This window comes from Hippoglossus hippoglossus, chromosome 16 (genome assembly GCF_009819705.1).
Source record: "Hippoglossus hippoglossus isolate fHipHip1 chromosome 16, fHipHip1.pri, whole genome shotgun sequence".
NCBI lineage: Eukaryota > Metazoa > Chordata > Actinopteri > Pleuronectiformes > Pleuronectidae > Hippoglossus > Hippoglossus hippoglossus.
The window spans coordinates 24,394,514-24,412,225 of NC_047166.1; the positions used below are offsets into that span (position 1 = coordinate 24,394,514).

At 41.0% G+C, this 17,712-nt stretch overlaps 1 protein-coding gene across 4 annotated transcripts in view; it reads left to right on the forward strand.

Moving 5' to 3' along the window:
- The window catches only part of usp45 (ubiquitin specific peptidase 45), a 36,885-nt gene extending 23,466 nt beyond the window's left edge, over positions 1 to 13,419 (forward strand). For 2 of the 4 annotated variants that reach the window (XM_034611402.1, XM_034611403.1), the window contains exons 9-18: positions 2,140 to 2,227; positions 4,493 to 4,574; positions 5,097 to 5,188; positions 5,782 to 5,838; positions 5,927 to 6,073; positions 7,390 to 8,062; positions 8,796 to 8,893; positions 9,087 to 9,173; positions 9,381 to 9,525; positions 10,446 to 13,419. In XM_034611402.1, coding sequence (XP_034467293.1) covers positions 2,140 to 2,227; positions 4,493 to 4,574; positions 5,097 to 5,188; positions 5,782 to 5,838; positions 5,927 to 6,073; positions 7,390 to 8,062; positions 8,796 to 8,893; positions 9,087 to 9,173; positions 9,381 to 9,525; positions 10,446 to 10,576 — 1,600 coding nt within the window. In that variant the 3' untranslated portion in view covers positions 10,577 to 13,419. The remainder of the gene's footprint in view (positions 1 to 2,139; positions 2,228 to 4,492; positions 4,575 to 5,096; positions 5,189 to 5,781; positions 5,839 to 5,926; positions 6,074 to 7,389; positions 8,063 to 8,795; positions 8,894 to 9,086; positions 9,174 to 9,380; positions 9,526 to 10,445) is intronic. The other 2 variants (XM_034611404.1, XM_034611405.1) reach the window with 1 other exon arrangement.
- The last annotated feature ends 4,293 nt before the right edge of the window (positions 13,420 to 17,712 follow it).

Here is a 17,712-nt window from a genome sequence, read left to right on the forward strand (position 1 = left end):
TACAGGGCCCTTCTGCTTCTCTCCACGGGGATGAGCTTCCAGACCTCCTCATTCCCACTGATCCCAACCAAGATTTTTCATTCATTCTGTGTCTGTTTTTCCTTTTTTCCCCCGTTTCACTCATTTCATCTCTGTTTCCTTTATAAGTCTGTGTGTGTGTGAGTGTCTCTTTCTTGGGAAATAGACGACTAGTCAGCGGAACAAGAGGGAGACATTCCTTCACATGCTGTTAATTTTTAGAGCCGGCGAATAAATGGCATATGTGCTCCCCACCCCTCCATCCAACCCTCTCCATGTGTCTGCACGAACAGGGCATAAGAGTCGGAGATCGTGTCAGCATGTAGGGGGGGGGGGGGCATTAGGCTCCTCCAGACCTCCTGGTTATAACCTGTGTTGAGGGCAGGTGGTTGGCCGTCTCTCCCCGAGCCTCGGATGTCCATTCTTGGGCCACAAGTCAGCTTGTCTCAAAGACTGGATTCATTTTATATGAATTATATTTCATAAGTAGGCTTAAGAATGAAATTATTTGGCTACAAAACACTGCATCCAAACCGTCATATAAAAAGACAACTAATATATTTATCCTAAGGTTGGACATTTTCAATGATAATCAATATATAACTTTCACAGATAGAAATATAACAACGGTTCACTATATATCGATATATTGCTTCGGTATTTTGTAAGCACAGTGAGGAGGGATAACGCATAATTGATCTACCTCAAATCTGCAAATTGTTTTGGTGTTAATTGAGTATTTATCATTCTCCTCTCGTAAATAAGAGTTTAAATGCACAACCGTCAGTCAGGAGGAGCAAAAATCTTACTTGAAACTTGAAAAGAAATAATAACTTGATATTTATCCTGATAATTATCGATATTGAATTAAAATATTTCTCTTGATACAATTTTTGGCCCTAATTTAAGCTATGCATATACATTGTGTTAGAATGCTTAAAATGAAAGTTCTGTTATAAGAGTTTTATTAACAAAATCAGTCAATGTAATTTTTAATTTTAACATCTCGATGTTAAAGAAATGGATAAAGAAATTCATGGATCCACCCCTGATGCGGCTCCACACCAAAATTGAATGGGTTCTTACCTGACCCATACCTCATCCCTCCAAGTTTGTGGTAATCTGTCCAGTAGTTTTTGTGCCATCCTGCTAATTAACAAACAAACAGGGACATGGAGAAATAAATTTACAGCAAAAGTCAGTTACTTTTTGTTTACCCACCAATATTAATTGTTCAGAAAAGACATCATGGACAAAAAAACGAATATATCGATTGATTGCTACCAGTCTTCTGCTATGTCAAAGAATGGGTCATCAGAATTCCCTTTTACAACTGTCCTGTCAAACCAAAGAGGATAGTGTTTTCCTTGCCAAGATGACTGACGATCCATTAATTGTGGACCCTGAAGACCACTGGTCATGAAGTACCAGTAAAGGACCTCCATAGAGCTGTTAGATGGAGTTAACCCCCCCTCCCCCCTCCCCTCCCAACATCATCAACATTTGACTGATGGCTCCTCTAACCACAAACGTGGTCCTTCACTGTGTACTGTGCCTGTCGGACCAACCTGTCCTGTGGTTATGTGGCTGGCTTGGCCCAACAGGTTGCGGTGGCTCTAGCCTTGGCTGCCCATCTGGCCCTGGCATCTGTCCTCACATCTGCTTCAGCGTGGACGGCCAGGGGACGGACCCAAGGAGAGCCTCCCCTCTAACCACCCTGGCATTCATGTACAGGATGGAGATCCAACCCTGACAAATTGCTCAGCAAGTGATCATGGAAATAAATGCTGATAAGGAGCATGGGAGAGCTGTGATTTAACTATTGATTATTCCTGTCTGTGTTCTGTCTTTGTATTGAACCCTTATATTGTCAGCCTGGAACAAAGGCTATTCATAATCATTTTGTTCTTAAGTATGTTTATTGAATTTTGCTCTTTTTGTAAAATCCCAACAATATACGTACGTGCTGTGCATGGAGAATGATAGCATGAGTACATTATTGCACATTTATGTCTCCTCCCTGCACAGAGATTTACATGGTCAGATTCCTCTCCTTCTCATTTCAAGAATTGCTGCATCTCTCGTTCTTGGCTTTCATCTGTTTTTCTTTTGTTGTTTTAGAGCTCCGCGTTTCAAGGGCTACCAGCAACAAGACAGCCAGGAGCTTCTGCATTACTTACTGGACTCCATACGAGTAGAGGAAACTAAAGTGAGCATACATCCAGTGCACAATTTACACACACTGCATGTCTGATATGATGACATCTCAAACTTGCCCGGGATCTTTCGACACCTTTTAAAATCTTTGAGGTGTTTGCTAATCTTTCATTCTTTGTGACAGAGAGATCCTTTAGGTTCTCTTGTTTCATGGTATTTGAAGTTTCTTTGCAGATACATTTAAAGAGGATACTGTATGTGCTGTACATGCAAAGTCAGGTCATTATAAACATGAGGCAGTCCAGGGTTTTAGAACTGAACTTGCTTTCATTTTTTAGCCATGCCAAAGCATCATGTTTATTATGGACTACATTGACCAGGCACCAATAATGAATTGGCAGAATTATCAAACATATACAGACTGTATATCTATTTTTCTGTATAATCTTTTTTCAAAGCCAGTAATCTCAGCTGTGATTCTTATCACTGACATTTTTAGTCTCATCAACCCTCAATTTTGACAATTTATATGTTTTTGAAGATCAGTCAAGATCGTATTGTCCCTTAAACATTAAAAGCCATTTAATATCATAATGTAAGACGTGCGACTGCGTGTTTGTGGGTGGCTGTGTGCACTCACACAGCCCAGTGGCTCTTTTTTACACGGCTTGCCAGTTTTTGTGTTTCAACCTTATGGTGCCATGTTTTTTGGCAAGCACAGAGAGCAACCACCCCCCACCCCGACCCTTCACAGGGCAATTAGGAGACCCCACAGCAGAGCTGGCCCCTGTGGCCCCACCAGTGGCTACGTGAACCAAGGAGGAGAAGTTAGCGGGTGTGTTTAGTGGTCAGCCGCAGGCCCAGGAGGGGCCGCAGGCTGGGCTCGCCTCTTCCATTCAAACTTGTGAACGCTGACAGTTGTGCCACTTAGAGGACTTGCAAGTGGCACGACCGGCATCATTGTGTGATCTTGGGAAACCCACAGCTGCTGAATGAGCTCCAGGGCTGTCCCATTGTGCTTGAGGGTCACCCACAGCCCCCTCCTGTACACACACAAAAACACACGCGCACATACTCATCAGCCTGTCTCCCAATCCAATCAAGAAGGTGAAGAGGGAGGGGGTACGGCCTTCCCTATTCATTCACTCAGAAATTAATTTATACAACCAAGCACATTCAGAGATACAGTCACATTTTAGATACAGTGATGATTATTTTTTTTAATGAACACATCATTTTTATTAAAAAAGTTTCCACTCAAGCATTAAGCAAACCTGACACAACCATGTTGTATTCAAGCCTGCATCAATTCATCCAACTTGCAAGCTTGAAAAAAAAAAAAAGACTATGATCATGAATAGAATCATGAAGTAAAACAAATGCAGAAAAATGAATATACTCACACTGGGCTGTGTGTATTAGTGTGTGTGTATGTGATCGCCAGATAGAGAGACTGGGTGGTAACAACCTTTTAGATGCCCTAAGTGTTTGTGTTGATTGGCCATTAGTATCAGAGATCTAAATATGCTAATATGGCCCCAGTCAATTATCACCAATTAGCTGAGACGGTAGGTCTTACTCTCTCAGGGCATGGACTGTCCTTCTTCACCCGTCTTAATTTTAGTTTCCACCCCTGCACCCTTATACCAGCAACCCTATCCACCCTCCCCCAACCCCACAGCCCATCCTGTGTGGGGCAGTGCACAGTGCTACTTTGGGGAAGGGGGAGAAAAGGGGCAGCGTGGGGGTTACTGGTAATTAATTAGTGGGAGAGCCTCCGCCTGGTTTTGGCTGTGCTGACTGAGTGGGGTGCAGACTGGCCGGGCTGGGATTAACAGGGCTTTTTGACCTAAATAGCCAGTCCAGTGCGTGGGTCCCGGGACAATGGGGCTGACTGGTTTCGACCGCAGACACAGACCATGGCCAATTATCTATTGATTGGTGATTTACTGTGGCTGTGCCTCTTCACAGCTCCCTCACCAACACACTCACTGACCATGTCACCTTCAATAAGTAGGCCCTGTCAAGAACTTCTACACACACACAAACATGCACAGTTAATTATTAGATTTACATGTTAATGTCTTTAGACAGCACAATAATTATTTTACACAAATGATGCTTATTATAGGTAAACCTGTCAGTCTCAGATATCGGCCATACTGTGATATGTCAGTAATGGATGTAATAGAGAGAATTCTATAGAGATGCAGTAAAACCTGCAGAGTGAAATTTCCTTTAATTTATATAATTATTTTTTGCATTAATGAATGTCACTTAAACCCTGCGCCGTTTTTTGTGTGTTTTCTTTGTCCAGCGGGTGAGGGCAGGCATTCTGAAGGCCTTCAACAATCCCACAGAGAAGACAGCAGACGATGAGACCAAACGCCAAGTCAAAGGTTCACATGCATTCTGCACTCCACTGATAACCAAGATCAACAGTTCCACCTTGTGGCAGTGAATGTAAATACAGCTCAGAGATTGATCGGGCAGAGGATAGGTTTTAATGGAGGAGGAGAAGAGAACAGTACAGTCTGTTAGATGATCTTTTGACTTGTACATGCTAATTTTTAAAATGAATAATCAAGGAAAATCTGTGTATAACCCTGCTTAATGCCTGATGAACTTTGACTTTTGGCCTGTTTTTTGCTTTTAACATACCTACGAATTAAAACGATTTATTTTGTAAATCTTTGTGATCACAATTTTTAAAAAAAAGTAGTCCTACATCAACATTGTTTAGTCTTGACTTGGTAAATGCCACTGATTCACAGCATTTCGTGGAAAGAATGGTCACATTGTCGGTTAAATTATAGTGTTTGATGATCATAGAACAACAAGTAAAATTGGTAACATATAATTAGTAGTCAACCATTGTTCACATTTATGATTAATCTATAACTGTCTTTCTTTTCCACCAGCATACGGGAAGGAAGGTGTGAAGATGAACTTTGTTGACCGCATCTTTGTAGGCGAGCTGACCAACACAATTATGTGTGAAGAGTGTGAGCATGTAAGTATGTATGGGTGAATTATAACAAAGCATCTGAAAAGTCAGTATTGTTGTCTATGGAACACAGCAGGGTCGATAAGTCTCTTGTTTCGGTGCAGTATGTACGTAAATATCTGTGTGTGTGTGTGTGTGTGTGTGTGTGTGTGTATAGATGCACTGGCATTCTCCATTATAGTCTTAAATTTGTGCATATTTTAATACAACTAACATTAAGTTTCCATTTCTCACATTGACGCAGACCAGAAAAAAACAACAAGAAATCTGTCAGAGAGAACTGAACAGAAATAAACAGAAGAAAAAAAAAAGAAGCACTTCAAGGACCAGCTCAAACACCAACTGTTTGCAGCAGGCGTTTACAATGAAATGTCTGAGCTGTGGGTTGTTAACAAAGCACTATGCAAACTAGAATATCCTTGAAGGTAGAGAGTACCAGGTGTGGAGCTGGAGAGGAAAAAGCAGAGAAACAGCTGCTTCCCACATTTCTTCTTAGACCTGTTGAAAATGTGCAGCAGACGTTTTGCTGCCTATAATTTCTGACTTTTAAGAAAGATAATATATGCATACACTGACTTAAGATGCAATTCTTTTTCCAGATCTCCACAGTGAAGGAGGCTTTCATAGACATCTCCTTACCCATCATAGAGGAGAGGGTGAGCTGTCAAAACTGCTTTCAAGAATAAACAGTAGAATTGGATGTGTGCAGTGTTTTCACAGATAATGCGTTTTTGTTGTGTTCAGATGTCAAAACCATCCAATCCTGGCAGGCTGGGTAAGGGCAGCAAAGAGCAGGACGCCCACTCGGCTCACGCTGACCAGCTTCTTTCTGCAGCTCACTCTTCCAACCGAAACACCAGGAAGCTTAGTGGACAGGTCAGAGTGTGTATAGTATGTACTGGTGCACTAGTTGCTGTGCACCCTTTTTTCATGAAAATGTTTGTATCTTTTCTATTCACAGTCAGGCTTCTTATCTTGTTGGTTTGCCTGTTAGATCTGTTGTTCATCTCTTTGTGCATCTTACTTCATACAAAGCTTTAAAGTGACATTTTATTTGTAATAATAAAAACATGGTGTCAAATAAACCATGGTGTTGGTAGTGGTAAGTTAGTACCCCATCTTATTTGTAAATATTTATCAAATGTGATATTTAACCTCTGAAGTATTTCACATCCATGGTTATTTCCAGTTTCCACATGGATTTAAACTGCACATATATTTGACATATGACACATCAGACTGAGCAACATAGAATAATTACAAGAAGGAGATTTGTTTGTTTTACCAAGCTGTCTTTTTCTATCTTTGTGAGAAGCTGTTTTCAGACATGAACTCAAGACAATGTCAGGAAAATTGGGTCTGCACATTTTCTGTGTTTTGCCTTTCACATATGAAGAATGCAGAAGGAGATTCTCCAGATCAGATGCATTCACAACAACAGGAACATGTCTGAAATAATCAGGCAAGGGGTGGTGTCTGAGTAGAACATGCAGGAGGCCGGACATAACATTTACATTCCGCTTCTGAAACCATGTGTTTTTGTTTATGGCACATAAACACTAGCGTCAGTGTTCTGTGCGACTTCTGTGACACCTCTTTTTCGTCATTAGAAATTTGTATTCAATTTTTTTGTTTGTTTGTTTCTTTTAAGTTTTGCATCCGTCACCTGTTAGAAATGTCATTAACATGGCCACTCGCTTGTGAGGAATTTTGCAGACATTTTCCAGCTGCATTCTCACATGGGCTCACTCCCACATTTTACAAAGGGCGGGAAAAGTTTGGGAAAATGTCAGGAACAACTGACTTCTTGGACATTTGCATGTCTCCAGAAAGTTTCAAGACAATGTCCGGACTTCAGTGCCTGTCTGAAAGCAGCTTTATATAGATTCTTCATTGATAGATTCTTCATCCTTAGTGGCGCTCACAGTAGACTGTAGATTTGTAGTGATTTGTAAAGGGATTTTTGTAAGACATAGTATTTAAAACAACCCTTCCTCTTCTTTTGTGAAAATACTTTCAGTGTGGGAGCTTTTCTACACATTTGAGCTGTGTCAAAAATTGTGTACAAAAGTCTTGTGTCAGTAGGTGACCAAAACAACTTTCATGGCAAAATAAATCAATATCTTTCTTAAATATGAGGCCAACAAGTAAATTTGGCAGTCTGCTATCTCTGAAAAAGGCTAATGTGCCTGTTCTCCTTTCCTCAGAAGCAGCAGACCAGAAGGGCATCGAGCTCTGTGGAGGAGAAGGGAGCAGGCTGTGGTGCGGAGCGACCAGAGGAGGAGGGGGTCGCTGGTGGATCAGCCCAAAGTGTCACAGTTTGCAAGATGGCCACTGCCGGCAGCCTATCAGACAGCAGTGAAAGAGACTCCGTTGCTCAGGACAGTAGTAATGACGCTGACAGTGAGGCCTCAGAGAGTGAGTGGGCCCCACACACCTTCTCCTCCAGCCACGGGCACGGGCACGCGTCCACCCCATCGTCCACTTCCACCCTCACTCCATCCCCTACACCCGTCTCTGCCTCCTCCCCCTTATCATCGTACTCCACGAGGCAGGGTGGCACTGTGGAGCAGCTAGTTACTGCAGTGTCTAAAGTCAACCTGGGCTTCGGCTCTGGGGACTGCTCACCTTCCACCATGCAATGTTCTCCAGAGGAGCAGGGAGAGGCACAGTCCCGAGATAACCTACACCATCACCAGCACCACCAGGGGGCCTTCCAGTCGCTGTCCCACAGTTACACCCCTAGCTCCAAGGAGTGCTCCATCCAGTCCTGCCTCCACCAGTTCACCTCTGTGGAGCTGCTGATGGGCAACAACAAGCTGCTGTGTGAGAGCTGCACTGAACGCAGACAGAAACAGCTGCGGAAGAGTAGCTCAGCTGGTAAGACCGAACATCCGGAACCACGGTGCAGAACTATGGGGATGAACAGTCAGTGGTCCTATTTAGGCCTGGTATTGACATTTGTCCTGAGAGAAGTGGTCAGAGAAAGGGAAAGCTGAGTCAGGAGGGACTGAATGGATGACTGAATGAATACGAGCAGCTATGAAGAAAGATTTTACCAATTTAAGGAAAGTATTAATAATTGTGTGGTGATGGGTGTTGATATTGTGGCAGTGGCTAAAAACAAATCAATGGACAGGATGTATTTGCGTTCACACAGTGAAAAGAATGTGGCCACTTGGCACTGACCACTTGTGATCTGACCACTCAGAATGGATGTTAATATCAGGTATAAACAGGGTCAGTGTCGTCTACCTGTAAATGACTGATGTTTCATGTAATACCATTGTTAGTTATTTTACACTGCACATCTGATTATTACATCACAGGCTTTCTATAGGAAACTACAAAGTGATACTTCACCCAAAATCCATCTTTTAAATATCAAGATATCATAATCTTTAGGCTTGATTTTTGGCTGCGTAAAGTAGTTTTAACCTTCATGGAGCACTGCAGCTGTGGGAAACGTGAAATCGACCTAGTTTCTATGATCCTGTGATTATTATTTGTTCTTTAAAAAAAAGATTCATCACTTTGATTGTTTGGACAAAACAGAATTGATGTTTTAAAGGTTTAACCCGTCATTCCCGTGTGTTTTTTCTTGTTTGCATAGATAAGAAGTTGGAGAAGATATACACCAGTGCCAGGAAGCAAATGCTGATATCCTCGCTGTCTCCAGTCATCACATTGCATCTTAAACGCTTCCACCAGGTTAGTAGCCACACACAGCCTTTTCATCACTTGCCAATTTAGCAAGCAGATATTCAAATGCTGTTAAAAGTATTTGATGCAGTTATCCATGTTTTTTTTGTTTTGTTTGTTTACTTATCCTACACAATGATATAGAGGCTTGTGTTTTGGTCTTCAAGCCCAAGTGTGCACTGTTTTGTGTTTGTTTTTCAAGGCAGGGATGAACCTACGAAAGGTCAATCGTCATGTTGACTTCCCTCTGGTCTTGGATCTGGCTCCGTTCTGTTCAGCATCCTGCAAGGTATTAAGCAACAAATTCAAAAGTGAATGGATCTTGGTTTTTAAACTCTCTCATCCAGTTACCATATATTTCACTTTTAACATGCTAAAGCTGTCTGCCATTCCAGTTTATAATAAATGTCCTCGGTTGGTGCTGTTTCTGGAGATGTCATTCTCTGTTCCTTTTTAAGCTCTTTTTTTTCTCATCCTTTTTTTACATTTCTTTTAGAACCTGGCGGCTGGTGAGCGTGTCCTCTACAGTCTGTATGGGATTGTGGAACATAGTGGCTCGATGAGGGGGGGGCACTACACTGCATATGTAAAAGTGCGCTCTACCCAGAGGAAAACAGATCAGCACCTCAGAAACCTATCAGGTCAGGGTTCAGCTCTCCTGAGCTCTTTTAAGAACTTTTATTTGTTTTCTGCATCCGCACGTTTGTGTAAAGTTGATGAAAGCAGTCAGAGGCCTCACTTCTTATAAGCTTGAAGATGTCAAAGGGCACAATGAATACAGGGTTTTGTGTTCTATAGATCCATGTTGTTTTTCTTTTTCTCTTCAGAGTGTCCAGATTTACAGAATAGAGCTGGAAGGTAGTTGGAAAAATCCAGGATGCAGTTGCTACTAACAAGCTACTGTCAGACTTGACACATTATAATTGAAACCATTGGTTGGTGCTGACAGAAAGTTCAGACATGTTATAATAACTCCTGACAGGCTGACTAGGTTTAATAAAATCTTCACCTCAGTTCAACATTATGTTGAAGCCAATAAAATGCAGAACTATCAGGTCTGTTAATGAGCAAGGGTGGCAAATTTATATCCACAGTAGCATCTTACCCAAAGTACTCAGGTCTCATTTACCTCAATTGGTGATGCAAAAATGTGTACAAAGAATTTCAGTGTGTTTTTTGTTGAAGCCCAGCAAGAAGCTGCCAAACCTCACTCCCAGCCTAGTGACAGCACACAGTTCTTTAGCTGATTCCATGCTCTCTGCCAGCTCACCTAATCCACATACACACACTCACACATCGACAGAACACTTGTGAGGTTTGGTTTAAAGTTTCTGTTGCTTTGCTGTGTTTTGCACGTCTCTGTTCTGTGAACAGGATTGTATAACCACGATTGCCAAACAATATGTGCAATACTACTTGATGTTTTTTTGTCTTGTTTTTTTTCCAATATTTTTCCATGACATCCCAACTTCAAGACACACACAATGCCAATTTAGTGTTCTCTCATTGGTGGAAGCTTTTGCTCCATGACATTGACACTGACACATTGTGTATTTTTCAGGTGCGAGGGAGGCCAGCGGCAGCTCCCAGGGCCAGTGGGTGTACGTCAGTGATACCACCGTTCAAACAGTACCAGAGTCAAGGGTACTCAACTCTCAGGCATACTTGCTCTTTTATGAGGAAATGCTGTAATGTGACCAACAAAAGCAGTTGTCCATAAAAATATTTTACTTTGTATTGTTTTTTTTTTTGGTACAGCCTGTACAACTCCTCTTACTGTTCCTGTGAGTGGGTGGAGGGACGAAAAGGGAAAGGCTTCACTGTACACTCACTTTTCTTACAGAAGAAGAATAGCTATTGTACCATATCCAAACAAAATAGATATATAAAAGATGAACAACAGATGTTGAAATTATTGTTTTCTGCTTTGACATAGTCCTGATTTTCATTTGTTTCTATAATGAAAAATGCTACCCTTTTATAAGAAGGTTGGATAAGAGGAAAAATAAGATTATTGAACCTGAGCTAGCATTATCGTCTTTGTCCGTCTTTATCGTCTCTAGGCCACAATCATGTGCCTGAGATAGAAACTGCATGAATGCTACAGTACCTAACAGGACATAAGCAGTTATTGCATGCTAAACTGTCTTCAGCACTGACTAGTTGATGTCAATATAGTGTGTGTGTGTGTGTGTATATATGTGCGAGTGTATGCACATACACGTGTGTGGGTGAGGGAGAGACAGGAGAATGTAGTTTTAAGGTGCTGTGTGTAGCATTTTCTAATCAGTATATGACTGCCAGGTTAAATTGGCATACTTGGTATTATTAATATTAAAACTCAGGACCAGTGTAATAAAGATTGGCTCCTGTGTCAGAGCTCTACACAAAAAATGTCATAAAAGAAGGCACTGGCTACGACTTGGTGACAAACAGGCTTGATTGTATATTTTAATAATAGATAATGGTCAGTAAGAAACGGCAGAACAATGAATTCAGACATGTTCTGTTCCTTTACAGTAAAGACACAAGGACAAGTAGTAATATCAGTCATGACAGAGTTTATAATCATACATTTAAGAAACTCCACTGCTAACTAGGAGAGTCCATACCTCTGCCAAGGCTGAACAATCCTACACATGATAATCAATTTCTTATAGTAGAAATAATAAAGACACAGGGAAGTGGTCTGAAAACCTAAATCGCCCTTAATTTGCATCCGCTGACATTTTATTGTTTCTTTTCAGGACCAGGTCCCATCCGTCCACCAAGTTTGGTGGAAATGGGTTTAGTATCTGGGTTTCTTTCAGCCTATCTCTATTTAAGAGTGTGGTCTTTAAGTTTGAGAGCAGGACTTTGATTTCACGTTTAGATTTTGTAATGCTCTCACTCAATACCCTCCGCTCACACTCAAATAGCCCCTGCTTGTGCTGGTATTTGCTTTGCTTGTGCTCAAACTGCGCTTGCACTCATATATTTTGTTGCTTGGACAGATTTCCCAAGCTCCAGCTTCAGCTCTCTTCCTTGTGCTCACGCTGCTTCTGTTCACGCATGAAACGTCTGCTCTCGGATTTCTCCTCAGCTCTTGGACAGCTTGGCTGATTTTATTGTGCTGCCATCGTTGTGGGTGTGTTAGCTTTATGTCTTTGAGAGTCCCATACATACATTCATAAGTTCATGCACTGCCGCCCTCCATGGCTTTATTTACTCACCAACAACGAGGGTGGAACAATTTCATTTGTCATTACTACACCTGGTGCTCTGTTGGTTGGGGAATTTTGACAGACTTGTTGCACAAAAAAAATCCAAGAACAGAAGACAAAACCAGAGAGCAGAGGAAATATCCGAGAGCAGACGTTTGACCCGTCACAGAGGCAGCGTGAGTGCAAGGAGAAGAGCTGAAGGCTGATCTGAGTGCAAGCAACAAAATATCTGAGCATTGCAAAATCTGAACGTAAAATTGATAAGTCGTTAGATAATAAACAAACAGGACACAAGTTAATAACATCTCACAGTAGTTTACTTTACATCCTGAAATAGCTGCACACAGCTCCTTTTTAAAGAGTAGCACAACAGTTATTTTACAGCCTACTTTAAATGGATTGTTCTATTTTTCATCAGAATGTATGAATGTAAGACTATCAGTCAGTTACATTTGCCAAAGACGAGTTTTTGCGGCTGCACGTTAGAGCAGAAAATCCAAACCAAACGTGAGGTGTTTACTTCAGCCAGAGTTTTGTTAGCAGTAGTTCTTTCAATCAGTATCTCTGATTGTTTAGTGTTGCTGCACCGACAAACACGCCCGATGCTCATCAGCCCAACAAAGCACCTTGTTTGCCTTCCATTGTATTTCAGCTCTACTGTAACTCTGTGGGCGCACACACAAACCCATTAAGAAGCCCGACAAAAGAGTCAGCACTGCAACACTGACTCTTTATTCCCTAATATTATCAATAAGGTTGAGCAAAAACAAATATACATATAAAAGGCTTCAAGCCGTACTAGAAAATCACCTTTGATGTCATGTGCATGGGTTAATGTTCTCATGAATGTATTGCCTATTCTTGAAATGTCTGTCTCATGAACTGTTCGTCTTTTTCTATGAAAATATTTTAGATGAAACATTTTTTTTTTTGATTGTTGGATTTTTGCCAAAACAGTGTAAGGGAAAGGGTTAAACATATGCATCACAGTCTAGAGGTTTGTTGTTTTCATTTTGAAATAAAGACAAACTCAGTGCCTATGCTAAGGTTTAAGAAACCTGTGCATGGTGAGAAGAAAAACATGCAGAGTCAAATGCAAAGAGGAACCTGTGGAATATTTATGTACAGTATAAATTACTGTAAGCAAAAATAATAATAATGACTTTATGTAATTGTACATACTAGAAGCTAGAAAATGTTGGTGCTTCAGGGTTTTTCCTCAAGACGGATGTTTGTTTCAGAAAGACATTTAATTTCAGCTTTGAAATAATAAACATTTTGAATGAGTATAACTACATACTGTATCAAAATAAATCTAATTTATGAACTGAATATTTAACTTGCCTCTCTCTTTATGTTTAGCCTCACTTATGCAACAGTGCTCGCGGACAAGATATCACAATAGACCTATTTTTTTCTTTCTTATTTTTCTTTGGAATTGATGTTGTCCTGTTGTTTTTTACTCAAAGCGAAACGTTGTCCACCGTAGCTCTAGGCTGTCACTGCAGATCCCAGGGTGCCATATTCAGCCCTTCTCGGCCGGTGATCGGCCGTGACGGGTGCATAGCAGCACTGCTTCAGAACATGTCGCGAGCTGGTGAAGGGGAGGTGGGTGTCGAATCAAGAAAAGGGCAACGTCCAAGACCATCGCCTTACATGTCCTCTTGTTCCCACACGCTGTGACATCCCAGTCATGCTGCTGGAGCATTAAAGCAGGTTGTCACCACCGCCACCAACAAAGAGATCAAATCTTTTCTGAAATGTATTTGTCTATTTTTAAAGTGTGGCTCTGGGGTGTGCGTGTGTATGTTTGGGGGGGGGGGGGTTGGCTCTAGGACATGATGTTGAAGCATTTAATTTGATTAATCTCACTTAATGAAAAGCACCCCACCCCCACCCCCCCTTTGTGAGACTGTTGTAAGAAACTAATAAGGTGGTGCTCAGATGCTCCACCACCAGCAGTGGGGGTTAAAATGTTTTGCTCTCACCACCACTGTCACTGTCAGTCTCACCTATCCTGACACCCCACTACATACGTACATTAACGCACAACATGGTAAACGCATGCAGAAACACCCTTACAATGCATGTGCCTCAGGCTTTGCTCTTCACACTAATCTAGCACCAACACTGCACATGATGGAGTGCTGACCGACACCTGCACAAGACCCTTGTTAAATATATTTCAGACATGTATTGGAAAACGGTGACACCCAGTAAGGGCTGCAGAGCCACTGCACATCAGACGCCCCACCTAACACTAGGCTTTCATAATTCAGTTCAATTTCAATTTCCTTGTATGTGAATAGCGCCAAATCACGGCATACATTTCCTCAAGGTACTTAAGGTTGAGGCCTTCAAACATTATAGAGAAACACAACAGTTTCCACAATGGGAAAGCAGAGGCGCCTGTGGAGAGAAAAACTTAGAGGAGGTCCAAGACTTTTTGGTGATGTGATGAATCCGTTTTCTTTATCATTATTCAAAGGAAATAAATTGATGCACATCATAAATTAAAATGCTCAGGATCTGAGGGTGGCTTCTGGTTTCTTGTCAAATTTATTTTTACTGTTTCAGTTGATATTGCGGAGTGGTGGAGGAAGTATAGAGATATGTAGAGTAAAAGTTGCAATACCATCATGTAAAATTCTCCATCACAAGCAAAAAATATAACATTTAAAATTTTACTTCAGTAAAAATTAAAAGCGATATCCACAGCAAAATGTAAAGTATCACGTAATTATGTTAAAAAACTAGAATATGCCTCTGCCAACCAGCACAGTTTGCATACATTTATTCCTGATTCATATAAGGTCACTGTGACCTTTGCCCACTGAAATCTATTCAGTTCTCATCTGTGAGTGTAAGAAAAGGTTTGTGTCAAATCTGAAGAAATTTCTCCAAGGTCTATCTGAGCCGTGGTGTTCACAAAACCAAAGATATGTTTTGTCAGGTATCAGCGACCTTGACCTCTGACCTCTGTCTACCAAAATCGAACCAGTTCTTCTTTGGGTCTAATTGAATGTTTGTATTAAGATTGTAGAAATTCCCTAAAGGTGTTCTCGAGATATCTAATTCACAAAAATGGAACGGACAGAGGGACATTCGTACGTACTTGACAAACAACCCAAAAATATACTGCCTCTGGCCACTGGCTGTCGCCGGAGCGGAGGCATACTTAAAGTACTTATCAGGTGGTATAATAAGACTCTGGTTATAGTATTGGAATAAATATTTCTGATGGATTACTGCGCATGCAACATTTTAATTTTGTATTCAGTTGAATTTTAACTAAAGTGTAAAACTCAGTGTTATATCTTGTTCTCTGATCTAAGGATATTTCAAATCTAAATCAGCAATGCTAAAAGCTGCCAAAAATGTTGGGGCGTTGAAGTATTTTGTTACTTTCAACTACTCTGCATATTTTAAACACACTGAACTTAATTAGCGTATAATTACCTGATGTTTTCTCAGATGCACTTCAAAAGTTTGTGTGCGCTTGACACCAAAATAAGTTGGCATCTCACCTCCGGCTTGTAGAGTCAAATTCATGAATTCTCTGTTCTCTTGATCATGATGTTTTATGTCATTTTATTAACACCAATCTCAAATACACAGAATGCATTATAAAGTACTTTATGAGGTTTAAGAGTTGCTTGTAGCATCTCCATCTACAGCTGCTAACAGTTCAATCCCACCACCTCTCCCTCTCCTCTGTTTGTCTGCCCTTAAATGGAACACTGAGCTGCTGGGGGAGGAGAAATGCCAGAAGCCCTGCAGCATTTTTGAGATCATCTTCATCACCACCACCCATGGGCCAGGCAGTTTGGAAGTGGGCTGCTGCTGCTGCTGTGCTTTCGGGCTCTCTGTGTATTTCTGAGCCTGACTGATCATTTTGGTTTTGTTTTCTGTTGGTTACAGTCTTTCAAAGTTTGTTTTAAAACCCCTTCACAACGGCAAAGAGACAACCAGAGTCAACCACTGCACTTTAACTGAAAGATGTGTCAAATATGACTCACTGAAACTGAGGAGGTGTCCTCGATGGTGAGCAGAGCAGCCGTCTAATTCCAAACACAGTGCCCCCCATCTTCAAACTGATGTTCACCTCTCAAACCTGAAAAAAGGAAAGAGGTATGAGGAGAAGACTGGGCGTGTTCTCAGAGGAAATCTACTGTGAAGTCTTCTCAGGATTGTGGTCTTCGCAGACTGATGAGAGATCTGACGTCAAATTGCTCTGGCTCAAACTACCAGAGTATCCACCCACAGAGAAAACACAAGCTTCACCTCGACTGCTCTTCCTCCTCACACAGACTGCTGTGAGTGTGACATGAGCAGAGTTGAGGTCAGGTGTCATGCTGGACTGTGTGTGTGTACTTAAAGGCTCAATGTGTAGAATTTAGTGATATCTAGTGGTGAAGTTGCATGTTGCAGCTGAATACCCTTCACCTCACCCTCCCCTTCCAAACATGAAGGAGAACCTGTGGGAGCCTTCAGTTGTCATAAAAAATCTAAAGGTGTTTAATTTGTTCAGGACTACTGTAAAAAAAACATAGAGAGCACCTGCTCCCGATGTAAATTACTTATTTAATAGAAAGGGACCATTCTAGGGTAAAAATTGTACAACAATTTGTACAAATTAGATGAAACACACTTGTGGAAACATCACTAGGATTATTTTATTTTCAATTTGTGCCAATAGATCCCTTTCACCTAAATCGTACACACTGAGCCTTTAAGGCATAAACCTTCCGGACTGAGGACATTTTGGCTGTTCCTCTTTTGTTTTTTTACAAAGGGCTGTTTGAAGGTTAAGACTTCCTTTTAAGGTTAGAACGGTTATAGGTTGGAGTTAGAATGCAGCACTCTGAATGAGCGGGCATGGACACACAGGGACAGTGAGTGTTACAAGCCACTTATAAACTCCATTATTAAAATAAAATGGATAAATAAATAAGTCAATAAAATAATTATTAGATTATATAGAAGGTTTAAAAGACCACAGGCAGCAGGAGTTTTAGTTTTTATAGAAATTCTCCAAACCTCCAGGGCCTCTTCCCTAGCTGTAAAATAAAGAAAGCTGAGGCATGTTGACATGACTATCTATGATAAACAATACTACATAACAGCAATAATAGATCAAAGATAATACAAATTCATTATAAGAGAGGTGTGCTTTGGATAAGTGTTATTTAAATCAATTAAGACCATCTGGTACAACTATATATAGACATATAGCTATATATACAGACATTAAGGTGTGATGGTTAAAGGGGAGAGCAAGGGGTTGTGTGCGTGTGCGTGTGCGTGTGCGTGCTCAATTCAGTCACCAGTGCAATGAAACTCGCAGTGCCAATGATGCCTTTACGTGCCGCTCGTAATCTCCTGTGCTCGGTATGAAGAACGAAAAAGCAAAACTCCCCGGTCAAATTAACTGATTAATGAGTTTGCTTACTATATGGGATCTACTATCCTAAAGATAACTTGAATTTTTTGGTCTCCCATTTTTAAAAGCAGTGGGCTGATGATGCATTTCATGTTGCAGACCTGCAATGTCTATTATATGTGAAACGATAAATGCAACAAAATTTGGGAAAAGGTAAATGCTGAATAAGAGTGAGATACAAA